Here is an 18,987-nt window from a genome sequence, read left to right as displayed (position 1 = left end):
TGTACTAGAATTAAGCTGATTGCAGTGTCATGGGTGACATAATTGTATGCATATATTATCCTTCTTGATGAATAAACCTACTACTGTGAGGACTTGACGGTGTGTGCTTGTGCTTCAGTAGACTGCTATATATTATCTACCCTTCAGTTGCTAAAAAATTATATAGATCAGTTGGTTTATCAAGATTTGGGTTACAAGAACTTAATTAACAGGCACTTGTGTTTGTTTCTGATACTCTTTGGCTCATTTTTCCTTTAAACTTTTCAGACATAGGTTAAGGATCAATCTGAAGAGATGCAAAGACCTGGGCTATTGTGTCAAATCATGTATCTTATTTAGATATATTGTACCACTTTCCAAGCGTAGCTGCCAAGGTTAGGTAACTCTTTAACTTATCATGGCCTGCACATGCTGTTAAGACATCTATTCATAGTTGTCGTGATTCGACTTTCGACTGACACCTTTCTGCTCTAATTTTGGTGATCGTGCATCTGAATTGTGTTTCTGAAGAGATCAGTGGCAAAACTTCCTCACGTTGGTCTCATCAGGTTTGTTCACGGCACATTTATTTAAGAAATAGTATGCCATGGAACTTAGTAGATAGATAAATATTTTCATCTTCTATTCATTTTTATTGAAAATGGACTGGAAATTTCAAACTAGTTCTTTAGTTTTTTGCTTTTGAGTTCGAAACACAAATTGAATATAAAACAAATGACACACGATATTGTGTCTCAGACTGGTTTTTGGATCTAAATTATAGGTTTATATTTCATTGAAGATCAATATCCAGTATTTCTGTGTGCAGCCTTCTGTTCATGATTTTTTTATGCGAATGGCCTTTCTGTGAAGCACAAAAAGATCTAAATGAGGTGCCTTCTCTTAGTGCCAAACTACGTGCCAATGGCCCAACCAAGGTGTCCTATTGTGGTTTCTTGATTATCTTTTAGGTAGACTTTAAGTATTTACGGCAATACCATACATTATAGTTTTTAGGCTGTGGGTAATCGATTTGTGGTTATCCTTTTTGTTATGTAATGCATGATCATACTCTCCAGTTATTCGAACTATCAATTTATATAGGTAACTTTTTCCTTGTAAATCATTCATTTGGAAAAAAGGTGCACTCCTCTGTTAATATTTGTCTCATTACAGCAGGTGCCTTTGAGTCAAAATCGTCTGATTTTAAGGGAGTCTCAGGTATATATTTTCCTTTCCTTTTTTTATTCATTTATTTTTATTTTTTTGTAATCTTATTAGTCCAGAAATTAAAATTCAGCCAAAGAAGGATAATGTGGAAAATTTCCATGACAAAATAGGACTACTTACGCGGTACATTCTTTCAGGGACGACACAAATGAGGAAAGACATAATTTCAATTTTCAGGCGTGGCAATATTTAGAGTTATGTTGACGTCTTACAAAATAAATGATGCGTCTTGTACATGTTAATAGCAGAACCTATGAATGCCAAAACTTGTAGGTTGATTCAGAAGACATCCTAGCAGAAAAAGCGATAGACCATATATAGAGTTTTTCCTTCTATTGAAACCAACACTTGCTCCACTTATTCAGTTATGGTGTTACATTTCATTTGCATTCTAGCTCTATTCTCATCATTTTGGTGTCTGATTCTTGCAGGTGTTGTTGATGGAAAAAATACGCCCGAAGATGATGCTATTCCAGGTTATATTAGTGGTGCCATTACTAGGCACTGTGCTTGTGACTCATTCCCAAAATGTTGTGCATTATTCTCAAACTAGGCTCCTAGTTGTTCCTGAAATTTGTCCTGAAACTATATGATGCAGGAGTCTTAAAAGTAGGAAAATAACTAGCGGAAGCAACAGCTGCCACAATTGCTTAATTACTGTGAGTTTAGCCGAAATGTGTTATTTTCTGTTGCTTTTATGTGCAGGGTAATTTGATTCTTTCAGATATAGGCTTGGCTGAGCCCGAGAAACAGAGTATATCATGCTGCTCTTAATGGTAACAACAGCATGCCTACTGTTTTGCATCAGAAAGACGATTGATAATATTCATGGCCTCACTCTGAAAAGTTATATAGTCTTGGATCCTTGCTACTGTTAGTGTTGCTACTGATTATGGTGGTTTCCACCATACTTCTTTAACTTTCTTATGAATAAACGGGTGGCCATTAATTATAATATGATTTTCTTTGCAATTCTTTGTCATTCTCCACTTCTAGAGCTCTCTGAGTTACTCGATATAGAAATTATTGAATGCCCTTGAAGTCTAATATGACGGAGTATTGCAGAGATTTTGACCATATTAAGGAAGAAAAATGAGCTGAAAATTTGTTTTTACCCAGTTCTGTATGCCTAACATGCACCTAATGTAAAAACATGCTTGGTTAATCTGAATTATCCATTTGGTGGCATTCTTGAAGCCAATCTATCGAAGAAAATCGTGGACTCAGCAAATGTTGCTTCTGGTTGCAATTTGATGTAATATTTTTTGATGGGGATAAATTGGGGTCTATTAAACTTGTCGAAAATTCGTTATTTTTTCATTCTTGCCACGAAAATGAGAAATTACAGTTAGCATATGGCGTCATAACATGTCTCGAGTCATCTTTGAGTATTCCTCAGATCCCATATTCCCGGTGTTATTTTACAATTTTCGCTGCATTTGGATTTATATGAACATTTATATTGAAAAGGAATGTGATTGACAATTACAAATGAAAGGAGTTCCTTTTGTCTCCTACGAAATGAATTCACAGTTAAAAAGATGAATGAATCAGCAAGGTGGAAAAATAATACCTTTTTTCATACAATATTTCCCTCCTGAACCGTATCGTAGTTTTGAAAATTCACAAATTAGCCCAGAAAGGAGACATCCTCAGTCTTTTCTTTCCTTTGGTGAGCCATTTGTAGACCTTCTTAATTCCCACAATGGTAAGCAAACTTTAAATGGGGACGATGCCGACAAATGCCTCTGCATGGTTGAGATTGAGGACAGACAACACGAACTACCTCTTAGCTTCGTCATCTCATTGTCATCACATGCTTCAGATTTCGGATCACCTTGCACAGCAGTAACTTTAAGGGCTTCGGGTAAGACGCAGTTAAAGATTGAACCTAGGTTAAAAACATACAGTTAAGGGCTGAGTACTAGGTAGTCAGACGAAAAAATTTTACTTTAGGAAGTTCTAATAGGATTTTTTTTCAGTCTTCCCAACCAAAACAAGATTATGTTAGTGTTTTTTTAGTCAAATTCTGTTTTCTTTCCTCTTTCGCTCCTCGTGAAAAGTTATGTATTAAGCACTAATCCATTCTTTGGGTACTAACGATAAATCAAATGAAAAAATTAGGAACAAAGCAAACACACGAGTTTATAGTCGTCCATCCTCCATCTTAGAACTACGTTGACTTTCCATTGCAAGTTAACAATATAATGTAGAAGAGCACAAGTTTCCTCACTCTCACACTCCAAATAGGAATATTAGGTCGATCCATGGCCAAGGAGTAAGTTAAAAGTAGAAATGAAACACCTATGCTACAAAATAGGACTCATATTATAGGGTGATAACACTGATGTATATTGTAATAATCAGCAGCATAGAATATTACTTGAATGTAAATAAAGGTAAAACTTGATGCAAGAACGAGGAAAAATACCTAATTTTGCAAGTCGATTTACCCACTTTGGAATTTTTTTCCCTGTAAGCTTGTGACATATGTCTTTGCAGAAATGATTGCAATTCTTTGCAATCAAGTGATATGTATCACCATTATAGTTTGCAGCTTGACATTCAATCAACTCCCGAACCTGGGTCGCGTCCAAAGATGTAGTCCCGATGAATATTGACTTCCTAAACCTAAAACCCGGGCATTCTCGAGGTTCAACTTCAAAGACACCACTTGAAGGATAGTCATGAGCTCCAAATGCATACTCCACACCATGAACTGCAAATGAGCACGCACTCTTAATCAGAAAAAAAAAAGTTATTTCTCTTCTATTTATATATGCCAACTCATAAAAAAACTTGAATAAAGAGGCACACAGGTTAGCTAAACAATTCGAGTTACCATATTAGATAAAATCCACATACAAATATAGCAATAAATGTCATGAAGTCATCTTTTTTACTTTTACTTTTTATTACTATTACTTTTTATGTTTCACTTGCCTGAAAATAATCATCTTTATATTTGTTTTTTGTCAATGTTCTAAAAATATGTTAGCCATGTCTGTAAAAATAGACGCCCGCTGCATGTACTATACCCGCTTACAACTCTCATTGCATATGCTATATCAGGTTGTTCCACGTCCAAGAAATTAAGAATACAGTATTTAAGAAGTTACATAAGCAGAGAAAAAGCTTTACATCATTGTCTTGAACTCACAAGAATTGAATACATTGATAACGAAATAAGAAAATCAATGGGACGAAGAATACAACATAAGCAGTCAAACGTACCTTCCACAGCAGAATGAAATATACCTAGGCCAGCCCAGTAGACATAACCATTCGCAGGTGTCAAGTCATACACATTGAGATAAACCGAAGTATTTCCAGGACTATGATCAGTCGGCTTCACTTTGGAAAATAAACAAAAACGAGGGACTGATTTTCCTCTCAAATACTGGGGAACTATGGACTTCCATTGCTTCTTTGATCCTAATGTCATATTGCTTCTATAGGTAACCAGATATCACTCCAGAACTGATAGCATCTAATACATCTGGACAATATATTTGAAGCTGAGGCTAGGAAGTAAACAATAGAGGAACACCAAGAACAAATTAAACTAAAAAAAACCATGTCAACTGAAACAATTAGTTGATTTTTCATTGTTGCAAATAACTAAAGTTTTTCGCACAAGGAAGTCACTTCGGTGACCTTAAAACTCAATAATTGGTGATATTGACAAATGTAGTATAAAATCTGTTCATGTGACAGAAATACAAAATGTGTATGGATCAAACCTTTGATTATTCTCAATGATATTACTCAGATGACCTACGGGATTCAGAGCAAGATGAAGGGTTGGTATGTTTGAATTTTGATTAAGAAAAAACTTCTTCCCAAGAAAAAAAAAATGAAAGAATAGAAAATTTAGGGGGAAAAGAAAAAAATGGAACCAGCAACATGTTTTTTCAACTTGTGAAAGTCAACATTGACAGGAGTGGGAGGCCACTAATATAGCCACTCATATTATTATTAATTATATCAATCCTGCATCTTGCACAGTTGCTTCTCAATCTGTCCGTGACTAAAAATACAGAATTAACAGCGTGTTCAGCTAAGCTTAAAAACTTTGCGTGTAAGTAATTTAGTATGTTCTAAAATAATACCAGTAAGGCAATACTTACTTTCGGAATAACATTTTTTTGCTTAGAGTTCAGATAAGTAGTAGTAACAAACATGTTTTAAGAACAAAAGTTTCTTCAAAGTATCTTTTACTAATTATTACACCTAGCCAAACATGCTTGCAAAGTTTAAATACTTGTCTGAGACGCAATAACTCATATTAGAATAGCTCATCCATTCAAGTTTTATCCTAATGCTCTGGGAACAGTACAGCATCTCTTAATTTGCAAGTCAAATCATCACAGCCAAAAACTATGTAATACACCCATTTGCTTTAACATAAGCTTAAATTACTTCAAACACTTCAACTGATTCAGCTTTCAGGCAAATAATTCTTGGGATGTTCCATCATTACTGCAAAAATACCTAACATATATTCTCCCGAGGCTTAGGCGGTTACCATTTAATTGTATTGACTCAGCATGTTTCATGTGCATAAATTTATACTCTAATAAAATGCAATCATGCTTACTGGTAATCTTAAGAAATTTAATTCATACTTGTCAACTGATACCTAACCTCTCTCAAAGATGGAAAAACACGCATGAGCACACGCAAAGACAGCCTTTCAAAAACTTAATTTGCTACGATATTATCTGGTCAACGATGAATAGGAAATGGCAAACCCAATATCAAAGAGGAATTAAATAAAAAAATAACAAACTTCCTGATTTCTTAATGAAGCAATGTTCTTCTGCATACTTGAAATAAGAACCGAAGGGGGTCAAAAAGCCAGTGCGTGCACGTACAAGGAAAATTTAAATCTAAAGTCAAAATCGGAAATTGGGAACAACATATGATGTCGGAAGAACTATAAACGGGAACATTTCAAAATAATTTTTGCAATTCAAATACTTCAACTTCGATGTACATAATTCAACAATAGAATGTCAACCTTGAAAACAAAAAAAAAGAAGAAGAAGAAGAAGAAGAAGAAGAAGAAGAAGAAGAAGAAGAAGAAAAGAAAAGAAAAAAGAAACAGAGCCACTACGGCTCTAATTTTGAATTTTCTGCCATGCCTTACATAATAATTGGAGAACGAGTTCGATAATTAATATTTCAAGTTGTAAACACACCAGTGCAGGCATCTTAAAACTGGAACGAGAAACCCAGAAAATTTCACTACTTTCAACACAATGACGAGCAAGATAAAGAGTTTAAGCACAAAAAACAATCATATTGCAGATGAGCAAAGCAAAATCCATTTTTTTATCAGTGAAAAACATACTAACAAGAACCAAGCAAGGACGAGGAATTTTCAAATATTAATGTATAGTTAAAAACAAGCATTGTCATCTCCATCGAAATGGTAAACTGCAGGGACTCGAAACAATGAAGTAATTTCTCCAATTTTGACCAACGCCTATCTATATAATTTCAAAACCCCGTTCAAATTCAAAAGATATTATGCGATAAATTAACAGGTACATTTCACCCTGAAAGAAGCATAAATCAGTATATTTACGAGTTAATAACCCACATATTCAAAACATTTTGTCAGTAATAAGAGAAAATAACCATATACCACAATCAAATCAAAGCATTAACAGCTAAAGGAACAAGTTAAAGTAATTAAGAAAATGATAAACTAACAGATCGGCCCACGACAAAATTGAATAAAATTATAAATTGTTTATCCAGAAAAAGAAACAAGTTTTTCAGTTAAACCCAGAATTCAAACTTATGAAAAGAATTATAAGAAGCTTGTTGCAGAGTAACTTACAGTTGACATTGGCACCTGCATAATTCAATGGTTTTTTTCCTGAAAAATCTCAGTTAATGGACACTGCAAAGATTTCTGAAAAAATAAAAATAAAAATCTGTTTTTGAGAAAACAATTCAACAAATTATTGTACAAGAAGTTGTCTCGTACTGAAAGATAAAGAAAATGTAATTGAAGAGAGACCCAAGGTTTTGGAAGTTGAGAGGCTGACACGACACACAACAAACAACTATCTTTCTATACATTTCTTTTGTTTTCCTTTCTTAGAAATAAAGTCATTCATTTCGTGTTTTGTTAATTTATTGTCTCTGTAAATATTTTTTTATGAGTAACGATATTTATCTAAACAATTTTTTTTGTCAGTAGTCTGACTGCCGTTAAATCATAAATGATTGAACGTCTTATCTTTGAGAGGTTATCAAGTATTAACTATCCATAATAATCGAGTTAATTGTTTGAATACTCACTGAACTTTAAAGGACGTCACGTTTTACTCACTGAACTTTACTTTACAACCAATTACTAACTGAATTTTGGAAGGACGTCACGTTTCACTCACTGAACTTTACTTTGCACCCAATTACTCACTGAACTTTGTAAACTTACACTCCACTCATCGTTACTCACTGAACTTTGTAAACTTGCACTCCATCACTCATCGGATTAAAGAGTTAATTGTTTGAATACTTACCGAACTTTACAAGACGTCACATTTCACCCACTCAACTTTATTTTGCATCCAATTACTCACTGAACTTTGTAAATTTGCACTTCATCACTCACCAGGAACCGTTTGTTCTGTTTGCCTATGTGGATGACGGCTCACTGAATTTTGGAAGGGCGTCACGTTTCACTCACTGAACTTTACTTTGCACCCAATTACTCACTGAACTTTGTAAACTTACACTCCACTCATCGTTACTCACTGAACTTTGTAAACTTGCACTCCATTACTCATCGGATTAAAGAGTTAATTGTTTGAATACTTACCGAACTTTACAAGACGTCACATTTCACCCACTCAACTTTATTTTGCATCCAATTACTCACTGAACTTTGTAAATTTGCACTTCATCACTCACCAGAAACCGTTTGTTCTGTTTGCCTATGTGGATGACGGCTTTAATACGTGGCAATTAAATTAAACAAACATAACAATGAATTGCCAAATCATATATCCAAAAGGACCCAAACATGCCTCACCGTTTTCAACACATAAATCGCAATTGGAACCCTAATCTCTTAAAATAGGCCGCTTCGGAAGTGAATTTTAGTATATCGCGATTGTTGTTTCTTCTTTTTCGCCTTTACTGGGCATGGCATTTTTGAGTGAAAATGGTGAGGCATGTTTGGGTCCTTTTGGATATATAATTTGGCAATTCATTGTTATGTTTGTCTAATTTAACTGCCACGTGTTAAAGCCGTCATCCTCATAGGCAAACAGAACAAACGGTTCCTGATGAGTGATGAAGTGCAAATTTACAAAGTTCAGTGAGTAATTGGGTGTGAAGTAAAGTTGAGTGGGTGATGTGACGTCTTGTAAAGTTCGACAAGTATTCAAACAATTAACTCTTTAACCCGATGAGTGATGGAGTGCAAGTTTACAAAGTTCAGTGAGTAATTGGGTGCAAAGTAAAGTTCAGTGAGTGAAACGTGACGCCCTTTAAAGTTCAGTGAGTATTCAAACAATTAACTCCATAATAATCTATACATATAACATTATTCTTTTTATATTTAATAAATTCACGAGAACTTTTTAATTTTTACCGTTTTTACGTGTTTATAAATAAAATTGTTCATAAACGTATGCTTAATTTTGATTATAAATGAGATCATTCCTCAACTTTAGAAGTACAATTGTGATTGAGGAAGATTTAACCAACAAATTTCTTTTATATTTAATAATATTTAATTGTATTCGGTTGATCACATAAATTATAGTCATGCAACTCAAACAAGGAAATTTGACAGAAAATGATGACAAGACAATAATTAAAATTTATCCCCATTTGGTCCCATTAAATTTCATTTCATTTTTCTCTCTCCTATTTTTCAATCACACAATCTTCCATAAAATAATATTACACGCATATCGAAAAGTTTTCATTCTTTTTCAACCACTCATTTTTCAAAAAAATACTATTCCATCCATATTAATTTCAAGAATTGGGAACCAAACGGGGATTATTCATTCGAAGATGATTTTTTTTTTTTGTTAAAGGCGAATCACAATGCAATATGTCAACTCTATCAATGTTTCCTATCAAATTTCCCAGTTTGAGTATATCAATTCGATAAATTCTGATAACTATAAGTTGTGTTTGAACTTTAAAGGGACCTCATCCATAGGTTTTTAGACAATCACCACCCACGATCATGTCTCACGAGTTTCATTAAATCAACATTATCGTTAGTCTCTGTAGAATCATGGGCAGATGCAGGGACGGGTTGGGCCGTGCTACAGCCCGTCCCTTCAATCCAAATGTCCATTAAAAAAAAAATTTAAGTAAAATATTTTTTTATGTGCAATATATATATTTTTTATACGTATTAGTCCATGTTGAATTTTTTTCTAAATCCGCCACTGCATAGAATTATAAAGTTATTTACTTTTTTTAAGTTTGAAGACCATTTACGAGCATGTCTACTTGTTAATAGAACAGATGAACAAGAATAATTCATATATTTGATTTTAAATTAATTTACAAAAAATAATTAAATTAGTAGTTGTTGTGCATTTATACAAAGAATTTACAAAACACATAATTTGTACAGATTTATAATTTCTAACTATTTCTTTCATTCTCCAAAAGTTCAATTACTGTTTTATTTTATTTTATTATTATTTTTCTTTCTTAATTGTATATCCTCTGTAAATTTACATTCAATGGAATCTTTTCACTACCACTTTTACATATTTTTCTCCTTTTTTCATTTTTTTACACAAAATTGCATATTTTATTAATTATATTTTTATATTCTTCTCGTAGAAAAGAAAAAATCGCAATAAATACTAATAAAATTATGCTTACATGCATTCTTAATAATGTTTTCAATTACAAAATTATCACAATCATGAATTAATAAAAATATAATTTTTAACTACAAATTACAACTAATATAAAAAAAATATATATCTTAATGAATTGTTTTTAATTTTTGTTCATTGAACAAAGTCATTAATTAGAGGAGAGCAATTAAGAATTTGACGTTACATAAAAAGATACGATGTGATTTGTTATTTCAATCATATTATTCAACTATTTATAATGGCCTGTTTATAAATTTCCAACAAGGAGTAATTTTTATAATCATTATGTAAAATGTAGTACGTAAAATACATATTTATAAATTCGGTATCCATAATGTAATTACACCTCATATATAGGATGTATTTTAAGAATTTTCATTTATATAATTGTTGAACAAGTAACCATTAAAAAAAAAAAAGAAAAAAAAGGAACATATAAATAAATTTCATGATTTTTAAAAATTAATTGAATTAATTTTAAATAAGAATATTGAGTATGGTAAAGTCTCGTCTTATAAACTAATCATGTTCAAAGTAAAGAAATCGACATATAATGTTGTATTTTGACATATTCTTACTTATAATTCGGTTTGCCTCGCAAAAAGTCGAAGTATCAATAAGTCAAATTATACTAAATGTATCTTTAATTGTACTTAAAAAAAATTAAACTTAATTTTAAATTACTTATTTTGTCTTATAATTTTTAAAAATTACTTTTTAGGTTAAGAGAATTAAGCTATTTGTACTTGTTGGCTTACACTTTGATTTACCCGACCACACTCCTCCTCTCACATGGAGTTAGGTCCCAACGGGGGCCACGACGTGGGGGCCTGACTCCCATGTGAGAGGAGGAGGTGGGGTCAAGTAATCCAAAGTGACATATACAAATAGCATGACCCATAGAAAATGTAGTCTCTGTGATCAGTTTTCCATTTTATGCATGGCTCTCTCTCTCTCTCTCTCTCTCTCTCTCTCCACAGACGCACAAACCAGAAATGCATGCAAAGCAGATCAAAATACAATGAGCAGCTGTGCAGAAATGAATCTGCACGGAAGAGATTAGCAGCTTTCCTGAAAAATGAAACAGGTAGCAGATATAATGACAGGAAAACTATTCTACATACAAGAAGAAGACAATGCCACAGTAGCAGATCTCGAGAGAGAGAGAGAGAGAGGAATTCAAGAAGTCATTCTGATGCTTGACGATAATCCTAAATGCCTCATGGATAAAAATGACGTCTCTCTCACTGTGTATGGAGTCCAAGATGGATCCCATATCTATATTTTCTTTGATCCTCTTGATGATGATTCCAATAACATTTTCTCAAATCAAGATCCTGTTCCAGAAGCAAAATGAATGAATGAAAATCAATACGGGTTATAAAAGTCCAATGGAATTCATCAATTATATATACGAGGTATCAACATTGGTAAGACTTCAATTGTACAAATCTAGACATGCTTATATATAGCAGCGTACATATGCTTAGAACATGACTGAACAATTCAATGAATGATATGTTCTAATATTGTACTATCCATCCAGATTACCATACTAAATTTTAGTAAGATAATGCTGACTGAGTTCTTCTATTATTCAAGACAAATGAAGTACGATTATACATTTGCGCATATGTTTGTAATGCAGTACTAGACAACATTATACAAGACAATAGACAAAATTCAACTATTCTTTTCTTTCTTAATCATGTACGATGATGTTCAATCCACCATTCAAACTAGGATACTATAGTCTTTTAGCTAACAAATATGTCTCAACTTCAATCAGTACTCTTGTACGAGTGATTATATGGATAACTACAAGCATTTGGACTTCATTAGTACAAATAAGAGTTAATTAAGATTGAAGCATAGACCTCGAGATTCCTGGCAAATGTAATTAATCATAGGAAGGATAACATTATTCTTCAGTTCATTGCTAGATTTAGTGATCTTGTGTCTTAACGAATTCAATTCTCTCTTCCAGTGTGAAATGAACATCAGAGTCGTTCCGCTACCCGACGGATATGTAAGACCAAAGTAATTCCCTACCTCCTCCAATACAGTGCTAAGCAGAAAACGAAACTTCATTGTGCACACAGAAAAATAATTGCAATAAAGAAGAAGCAAACAAGACTTGCAATAATAAATGAGAAAAGCCAACACTAACATTTGAGTGTGCATGCATGAGACAATGTATGCGCGCGCACAAAGCTCAGGCATGCACATTAATGGGTTGTCTTTGTTGTTTAGATCCTTTCTTAAGAAAGCCTATGCATAAAAACATGTTAATTAGTAATTGCACCCAATGATGACCGGAACACAACCATTCAACTAAGAAATCAATACAAACTAACAATTATTCAACGAACAAGTGCAACATGAATGAGAAGAAACTTTGCTGATGAATTAATATTGTAAACCCAGTATTTATTACTGTAATAAGTACAGAAAACTATGCAAAAAAGTTCTAAAAGATACAAGACAAAAAGTGGATTACCTCTCCATTTGACCAAGTGATTCTGTGTACAGCTGTTCTAATTTGTTAGTAAAAGCAAGGTAACTCTAAACTCGTATGTACAACAAAACTACACACACATGATGTGGTGAGATATGATTAAACCAAAATTTCTTCAACCAAATTAAAAGAGAGAGAGAGAGAGAGAGAGAGAGAACTTTCACTCTCTCTTTTCCACACCTCATCTATATATAAACTATTATATAACTCCTTATGTACAAGTAGAATTATTCTTCACGGTCAACAAGAAATAACCTTGTGCTAAGGTGTGCATACAAAATGCCAGCATTTTCCAACAAAAAGCAATCTGATTTTGTTGGAAAATGATAAAATTGTTAAAACTTCAATGGATTTGATAATCCCTTGCCATAGTTATAGCATGTGTTCAACAATAACAAAAAAACATACCTCCAATAGCTTGTGATTGACTTTCCATGTATTCTTTAGGCTGCAAAATGAAGAAATTTGCTATGGAGAAAACTACTCTCTACTCCCCTTCAAACCCTAGAAACCAATCATTCTACTTGCCTTAAGATGGAGAGGAGAAAGGGCCAAAAAATATATATATAGAACTCAATGGGCCAATCCTATATTAAGTGGAGTGAGAGTGTTAATAAAAAGGGAGCCCATCCCATTATGGGCTCAAACAATGATTAAAGTGGTAATTACAGAGATCGCTTGTATTAAAATCCTAAATTCTAAAACCAGATTTGTAGTTTAATCTTTTAAAGATCAGAACTTTTTGTTAATTAATAAATTCATATAAAAATTAATTAATTCAACCTATTAATATTTCAAACCCTATAATTCCTTTCCAATATTCTCTCACAGTCTCACACAACCGGAGCAATGGGAAACTGCTCTCCAATCTCTCAGCGAATGCCGACGACTCATTGAAAAACTCCGGCGATTGACGATGGGTCAGCTTTCTCCGACCGACGTTGCTGGCATTGGAGGTTGCTAAGAGCTCGTCACAGCGAAAGGTATAGTCTGACCGTGAATGACGAGATCTGGTGGCGAGTTGCAGCAGCAGCGATGTGTCACCCCCGCCTTGTGCCACCACCATCGCTCCACATCGCTGTCGCGATGGCTCGATTTGTGGCGGTGGTGCGACCTCTGTGGCAATGGCTCAATCTGTGGCGGTGGTGCAATCTGTTGTCCCTCCATTGGTGCGATCTGGTGGCGTTGGCGTGATGGGGATGGTGGTGGATTTGGTGGCTACGGGAGGTGAGATGGTGGCAGGTTTTGGGGGTTTTTTGTTGGGTGGTGGTTGTGGTGTGATGGGCCTGAGCACGCTGGCTTGGTTGAAATGATGGAGATGGATCTGTTGTGGAGTCTGTGAGTCGTTGCGGAATCAATGAATCGTGGTGTTGGTGTGTGACGGGCGACGGGGATGGCGATGAAAATTGTGACTTTGATTGTTACTCACAATTTGTTTATTGGATAATTTGTGACCAGTGTCGTGGTAGTCGCGGTGGTGGTAGTGCTGTTGGAAGTGGTGGTCACAGGTTATGTGATCGATTGTGACGAGTGAATTGGTTAATCTGTAATCAATAAACAAAATAAATAATACGTGATCAATAAAAAAGATAAATCGTGACTAAGAAATAATGTGTGATCTAAAAAATTAATAAATTATGATTGTTGTGACTTATAATATTAGTGATCTGTGACTTATAAACAAATTGTGACGTGTAAATTTTTTATCTATGACCGATGAATAAATTGTGATCGGTAAAATTTTTTGAACTATGACCTTAAAATAATCTGTGAAGTTAAAAAATTCTAATTCGTGACCCAAAAACAAAAATTTGTTACCCAATTCGTGACCACAATTTGTCTAATTAATAAAATATATAAATAATTAAGTAAATTATTATTAAATTTTAATAAATTTCTGATTTTTGAAAGTTGAAACCTCTTTTCTTACTTTTGAAATATGCCATACTTATCCTCTTAATTATGAAATTTTCCCATGATTAAATGAAATCCTAGTCCATAAAATAAATATAACAATCTCCCACTTGGATAACATTTCATTTAATCACTACATAAACACAAGCAACCATTTCAAAACCAAAAGGCCTTGTTCAAAATGTGCCTTCAAGTTCAAAACAGTGAATGATATACCGATAGGGTATACAACACAAGACCAATACTTGAAATCACGTAATATAGCCCAATGATCTGTAAAAGCAGTATGGAAAATATCAAAAGAGTGATAAACACCTGTTTCCATGAGAAACCCTAGAGACAAATTTGAATGTCTCTTATAGATAATACGCCTTATCCATAATGCGCCTGGCTAAAGCACAAGAGTAACCAAAATGTCTCAATACATATAGTTATTGCCTTGTCCAAAAATACGCGTGACTCAGGCATGAGATTGGTCAAAATATCTCATTATATATATAAACATTGCCTTGTCCAAAATCCGCGCGACTCAGGCACGAGACTGATCAAAATGTCTCAATACATAAAGTACACCTTGTCCAAAATGTGCATGACTCAGGCATTCAATGACATTACTATATTTCAAGAACAAAATAGAATATCAGCATAAATAATATGGTAAAATAGCAATGATTACACAACTCCCACTAATCAAATACAACATAAGACTCTAACAATCCCAAATGAGCCACATGCTCTTAAAACAATTTTGGAGCTAAACTTTTAATTAGTGGGTCAGCTAACATATGATCCATTGAAATATGCTCAATGCAAATATAAGACTTAGTTATTTTCTCTCTTACAAATAAATACTTAATATTAATATGCTTAGAGAGTGAAGAACTTCTAGTATTTTGAGAGAAAGCAACTGCTGCAGTATTGTCATAAAATATCTTCAGTGGCCTGAAAATGGTGTTCACTATACCTAGCCTTGAGATAAAGTTCCAGAACCATATAACCCGCCATGTAGCCTCATAACAAGCCACGTACTCTACCTCCATTGTGGAGGAAGCAATAAGTGTCTGTTTTACACTTTTCCAATAAAGAGCTCCCCCAACCATCAAAAAAACATAACCAGAAGTAGACATTCTATCATCTAAACAACCTGCAAAATCGGCATCAGAATATCCAACTACATCAAGAATGTCAGATTGTCGATATGTAAGCATTAGATATTTAGTGCCTTACAAGTACCTAAGTACTTTCTTTGCAACTTTTCACTGAGCCAAACCAGGATCACTCAAGTATCTCCCAAGTACACTGACAACATATGCAATGTCAGGCCGTGTACATACTTGAGCATACATTAAACTACCCACAACTGAAGAATAGGGAATCGTTTACATTTGAGTCCTCTCATTATCATTCTTAGGGCATTGAGACTTAGAAAATTTATCACCTTTCACAATAGATGCTTTTCCAAGAGAACGAGAAAGTATTTTAAACCTACTCAAAACTCGATTAATGTAGGTTTTCTGAGATAATCCATGAACGCCTCTAGACCTATTACGAAAAATTTGAATCCCCAAAACATAAGAGGCTTTACCAAGATCCTTCGTATCAAAATGAGATAACAGCATGCGCTTTGTCTTAAGTAAAAGCATAATATCATTTGCAGCGAGTAATATATCATCAACCTAAAGAACAAGAAAAACATACTTATTCCCAGTGACCCTTAAGTATATGCATTAATCAACAACATTTTCCTTGAAACTGAAAGAAGTGATAATCTCATCTAATTTTAGGTACCACTCTCTCGATGCTTGCTTAAGTTCATAAATAGGCTTCTTAAGTTCACACCATGTGTTCCTTTCCATCTACTTGGAAACCATCTGGTTGCATCATGTACACATCCTCAAATAAATGTCCATTAAGAAAAGCAGTCTTCACATCCATATGATGCAACTCAAGATCAAAATGAGCCACCAATGCCATAATAATTCGAAAAGAATCCTTGGTAGAAACAGGCGAAAATGTATCTTTATAATTAATGTCTTCTCTTTGATTAAAGCCTTTCGCAACATGTCTAGTTTTATACTGCCTGACCTTGAGAATTATACTTGGTCTTGAAAATCCATTTACGGCTATTGGCCTACAGCCAGAAGGTAGTTCAACTAAGTCCCATACTCTGTTTCGACACATCGATGCCATCTCATCATGCATAGCATCCATCCAAAATGAATATTTAGGACTATCAATGGCCTCCTTGAAAGAGGTCGGATCAAGAGACGTACCAACATCAAACTCATGCTCCTGCAAATAGACAATATAGTCATCAAAAATTGTTGGTTTGCGAATTCTCCGTGACCTCCTCAAAACAATATCATTAGTCCCCATATCAACATCAACCCCAATGTCAACAACGGGTTCTTAGACAATAGTATTGGTTCCCTCTGTCAATGGTGGCACAACCACCGATGGACGAGTAACCTGAACAGGTATAATAACACGCTCCTCCCTAAATACAACTTCACGTGGTGCGGAGCTCCCACTGTCACTAACGTCCTCAAAGAAAATAGCTTGATCAGATTCAATGATTCTAATAATTAGAAGGGCAATAAAACCTATATCATCTTGATCCCACACAATACCCAACAAAATATCCAATGATGGTCTTAGGATCAAGTTTCTTCTGTTAAGGATTATAAGGCTTTATTTCTGCTTTACAACCCCAAACACAAAAATGACGCAAACTAGCCTTTTACCTGACCATAATTCGTAAGGAGTTTTGGGAACCGACTTGCTTGGTACTTAATTCAAAATGTAGGCAACAGTTTTTAAAGCCTCACCCCATAAAAAATCAGGAAAGTGGAATGACTAAGCATACACCGCACCATGTCCATGAGAGTACGATTTCTTCTTTCTGCAATGTCATTCTGTTCAGGGGTCCTAGGCACCGCACCATGTCGATGAGAGTACGATTTCTTCTTTCTGCAATGTCATTCTGTTCAGGGGTCCTAGGCATTGTGTACTACGCCTCAATACCACATGCCTCGAGAAAACTAGCAAAAGATTCAGGATTTCTACCAATTTCATCATATCTCCCATAATACTCACATCTTCTATCCAATCTTACTGCTTTGATTTTCATTTTTTTTTGGAGTTCCACGACAGCCTTGAAAGCCTTAAAGGCTTCCAATGAATCTGATTTTTCTCAAATGAGCTCTATGTAACCGTAGCAAGAATAATCATCAATAAAGGTAATGAAGTATTTATAATTTCCCAAAGCGGCGGGTGAAATGGGACCACAAACATCAGTATGAATTAAATCTAGGATTTCCACACTTCAGCTAATCTTTTGTTTTCTGGTTTTCGCTGGAAACTTCCCTTTGATACAAGCAACACAAGTTTCAAAATCAGAGAATAGGTCAACGAGTATACCTTCTTTAATCAACCTTTTCATTCTTTCTTTAGAAATATGACCCAACCTTTTATGCCACAACATGAAAGAGTTTTCATTGGATCTAGTACGTTTAGAACCAACTCCAGCATTCGCAATAGATATACTAGAAGGAGTAGAATCTAAAGCAGGAAACAAGTTAATTCTACACAAACCATCATATAATGTAGCAGTACCAACCACAACAGAATTATAATAAATTGTAGCAATTCCATTTCCAAAATGAAAAACATATCCACATTTACCCAAAATAGAAATAGAGATAAGATTTCTTCTGATAGAAGGTATAAAAGCAATATCAGACAAGTTCAAAACATGCTTAGAAGCCAAAATAAGTTTGACTGTTCCAATATGTTCAACTTTAACCTTCACCCCATTGCCCATGTTTACCACTGCCTCTGTCTCAATTGGTCTTTTGTGGTTTCTTAATTCCGACAAAGAATTTGTAGTGTGAATGATTGCACCAGTGTCTAGCCACCAAGCATCAGAAGGCACATCGACTAGATTAGATTCAAAATACACTAATAGCGAACGTGTACCTTTCTTATCTAACCAAGCCTTAAACTTCTTACAATCAACCTTCTTGTGTCCAAAAATATGACAGAAGTTACATTTACCCTTGAAACCTTCCTTCTTAGGCCCATTTGGAACACTCACGATAGCTTGCTGATGGGGTCTCCCAGATTTCCTCATCTTACTGAAATTGCTACTATTACCTTTGAATACTTTTTCCTTCCCTTTATCAGCAGTTATCATAAAAGCAACATGAGACTTTGCCTTTCTCATCATCTCTTCTTCTTAAGTTACAATAGCAGTCATTTCACTCAAGTCCCATTCTTCTTTCTGAGTATTATAAGTAGTCTTGAGTACATCAAACTGAGATGGCAAGGATTCAAGTACTTGCCATACAAGAAAGCTGTCTGATAACTCGACTTTCATTCTTTTCAGCTTGTTAAAGAAATGAATAAGCTTCATAATGTGCTCTTTAACTCCACTAACACCATCATAGGTTGTGGTAGTAAGAA

The 18,987-nt window shown here is 34.3% G+C and overlaps 1 protein-coding gene and 2 long non-coding RNA genes across 5 annotated transcripts; 1 reads left to right on the top strand and 2 right to left on the bottom strand.

Annotated features, from left to right (window-relative positions):
• Positions 1-286: 286 nt before the first annotated feature.
• LOC111380638 lies at positions 287-2,468 on the top strand. The gene is made up of 3 exons (XR_002700212.1): positions 287-548; positions 1,156-1,200; positions 1,641-2,468. It is a non-coding gene; the product is annotated as an uncharacterized LOC111380638 (long non-coding RNA).
• Positions 2,469-2,647: 179 nt separating this feature from the next.
• LOC111380631 (deSI-like protein At4g17486) lies at positions 2,648-7,312 on the bottom strand. Of its 3 annotated transcripts, none has more exons than XM_023004247.1 (4): positions 7,061-7,312; positions 4,444-4,733; positions 3,641-3,928; positions 2,648-3,100 (listed from the first exon to the last, which is right to left on the bottom strand). In XM_023004247.1, exons 2-4 carry the CDS (start codon positions 4,652-4,654, stop codon positions 2,862-2,864), a joined length of 738 nt encoding a protein of 245 aa, XP_022860015.1. In that variant the 5' UTR covers positions 4,655-4,733; positions 7,061-7,312; the 3' UTR covers positions 2,648-2,861. The 3 variants fall into 3 exon arrangements, with proteins under 3 accessions (XP_022860015.1, XP_022860016.1, XP_022860014.1); XM_023004248.1 differs by having other exon boundaries at positions 4,444-4,727; positions 7,061-7,307; XM_023004246.1 differs by having other exon boundaries at positions 4,444-4,708; positions 7,061-7,306.
• Positions 7,313-11,105: 3,793 nt separating this feature from the next.
• On the bottom strand, positions 11,106-14,216 carry LOC111380630. Its single transcript, XR_002700211.1, has 2 exons — positions 12,262-14,216; positions 11,106-11,428 (listed from the first exon to the last, which is right to left on the bottom strand). It is a non-coding gene; the product is annotated as an uncharacterized LOC111380630 (long non-coding RNA).
• Positions 14,217-18,987: the final 4,771 nt, after the last annotated feature.

Source organism: Olea europaea, unplaced genomic scaffold, assembly GCF_002742605.1.
Source record: "Olea europaea var. sylvestris unplaced genomic scaffold, O_europaea_v1 scaffold2179, whole genome shotgun sequence".
Lineage (NCBI taxonomy): Eukaryota > Viridiplantae > Streptophyta > Magnoliopsida > Lamiales > Oleaceae > Olea > Olea europaea.
Note: the sequence above shows the minus strand (reverse complement) of the source record. Positions and strands in the feature narration are given on the sequence as shown.

What these genes read in the sequence shown, in the direction of transcription:
- LOC111380631 (XM_023004247.1), bottom strand. Translation starts at nt 4,654, where the DNA reads ATGACATTAGGATCAAAGAAGCAATGGAAGTCCATAGTTCCCCAGTAT. An exon ending in ATTTCATTCTGCTGTGGAAG is followed by an intron (nt 3,929 to 4,443) that starts GTACGTTTGACT and finishes GCTCATTTGCAG; the next exon opens with TTCATGGTGTGGAGTATGCA. An exon ending in AAATCGACTTGCAAAATTAG is followed by an intron (nt 3,101 to 3,640) that starts GTATTTTTCCTC and finishes TTTTTAACCTAG; the next exon opens with GTTCAATCTTTAACTGCGTC.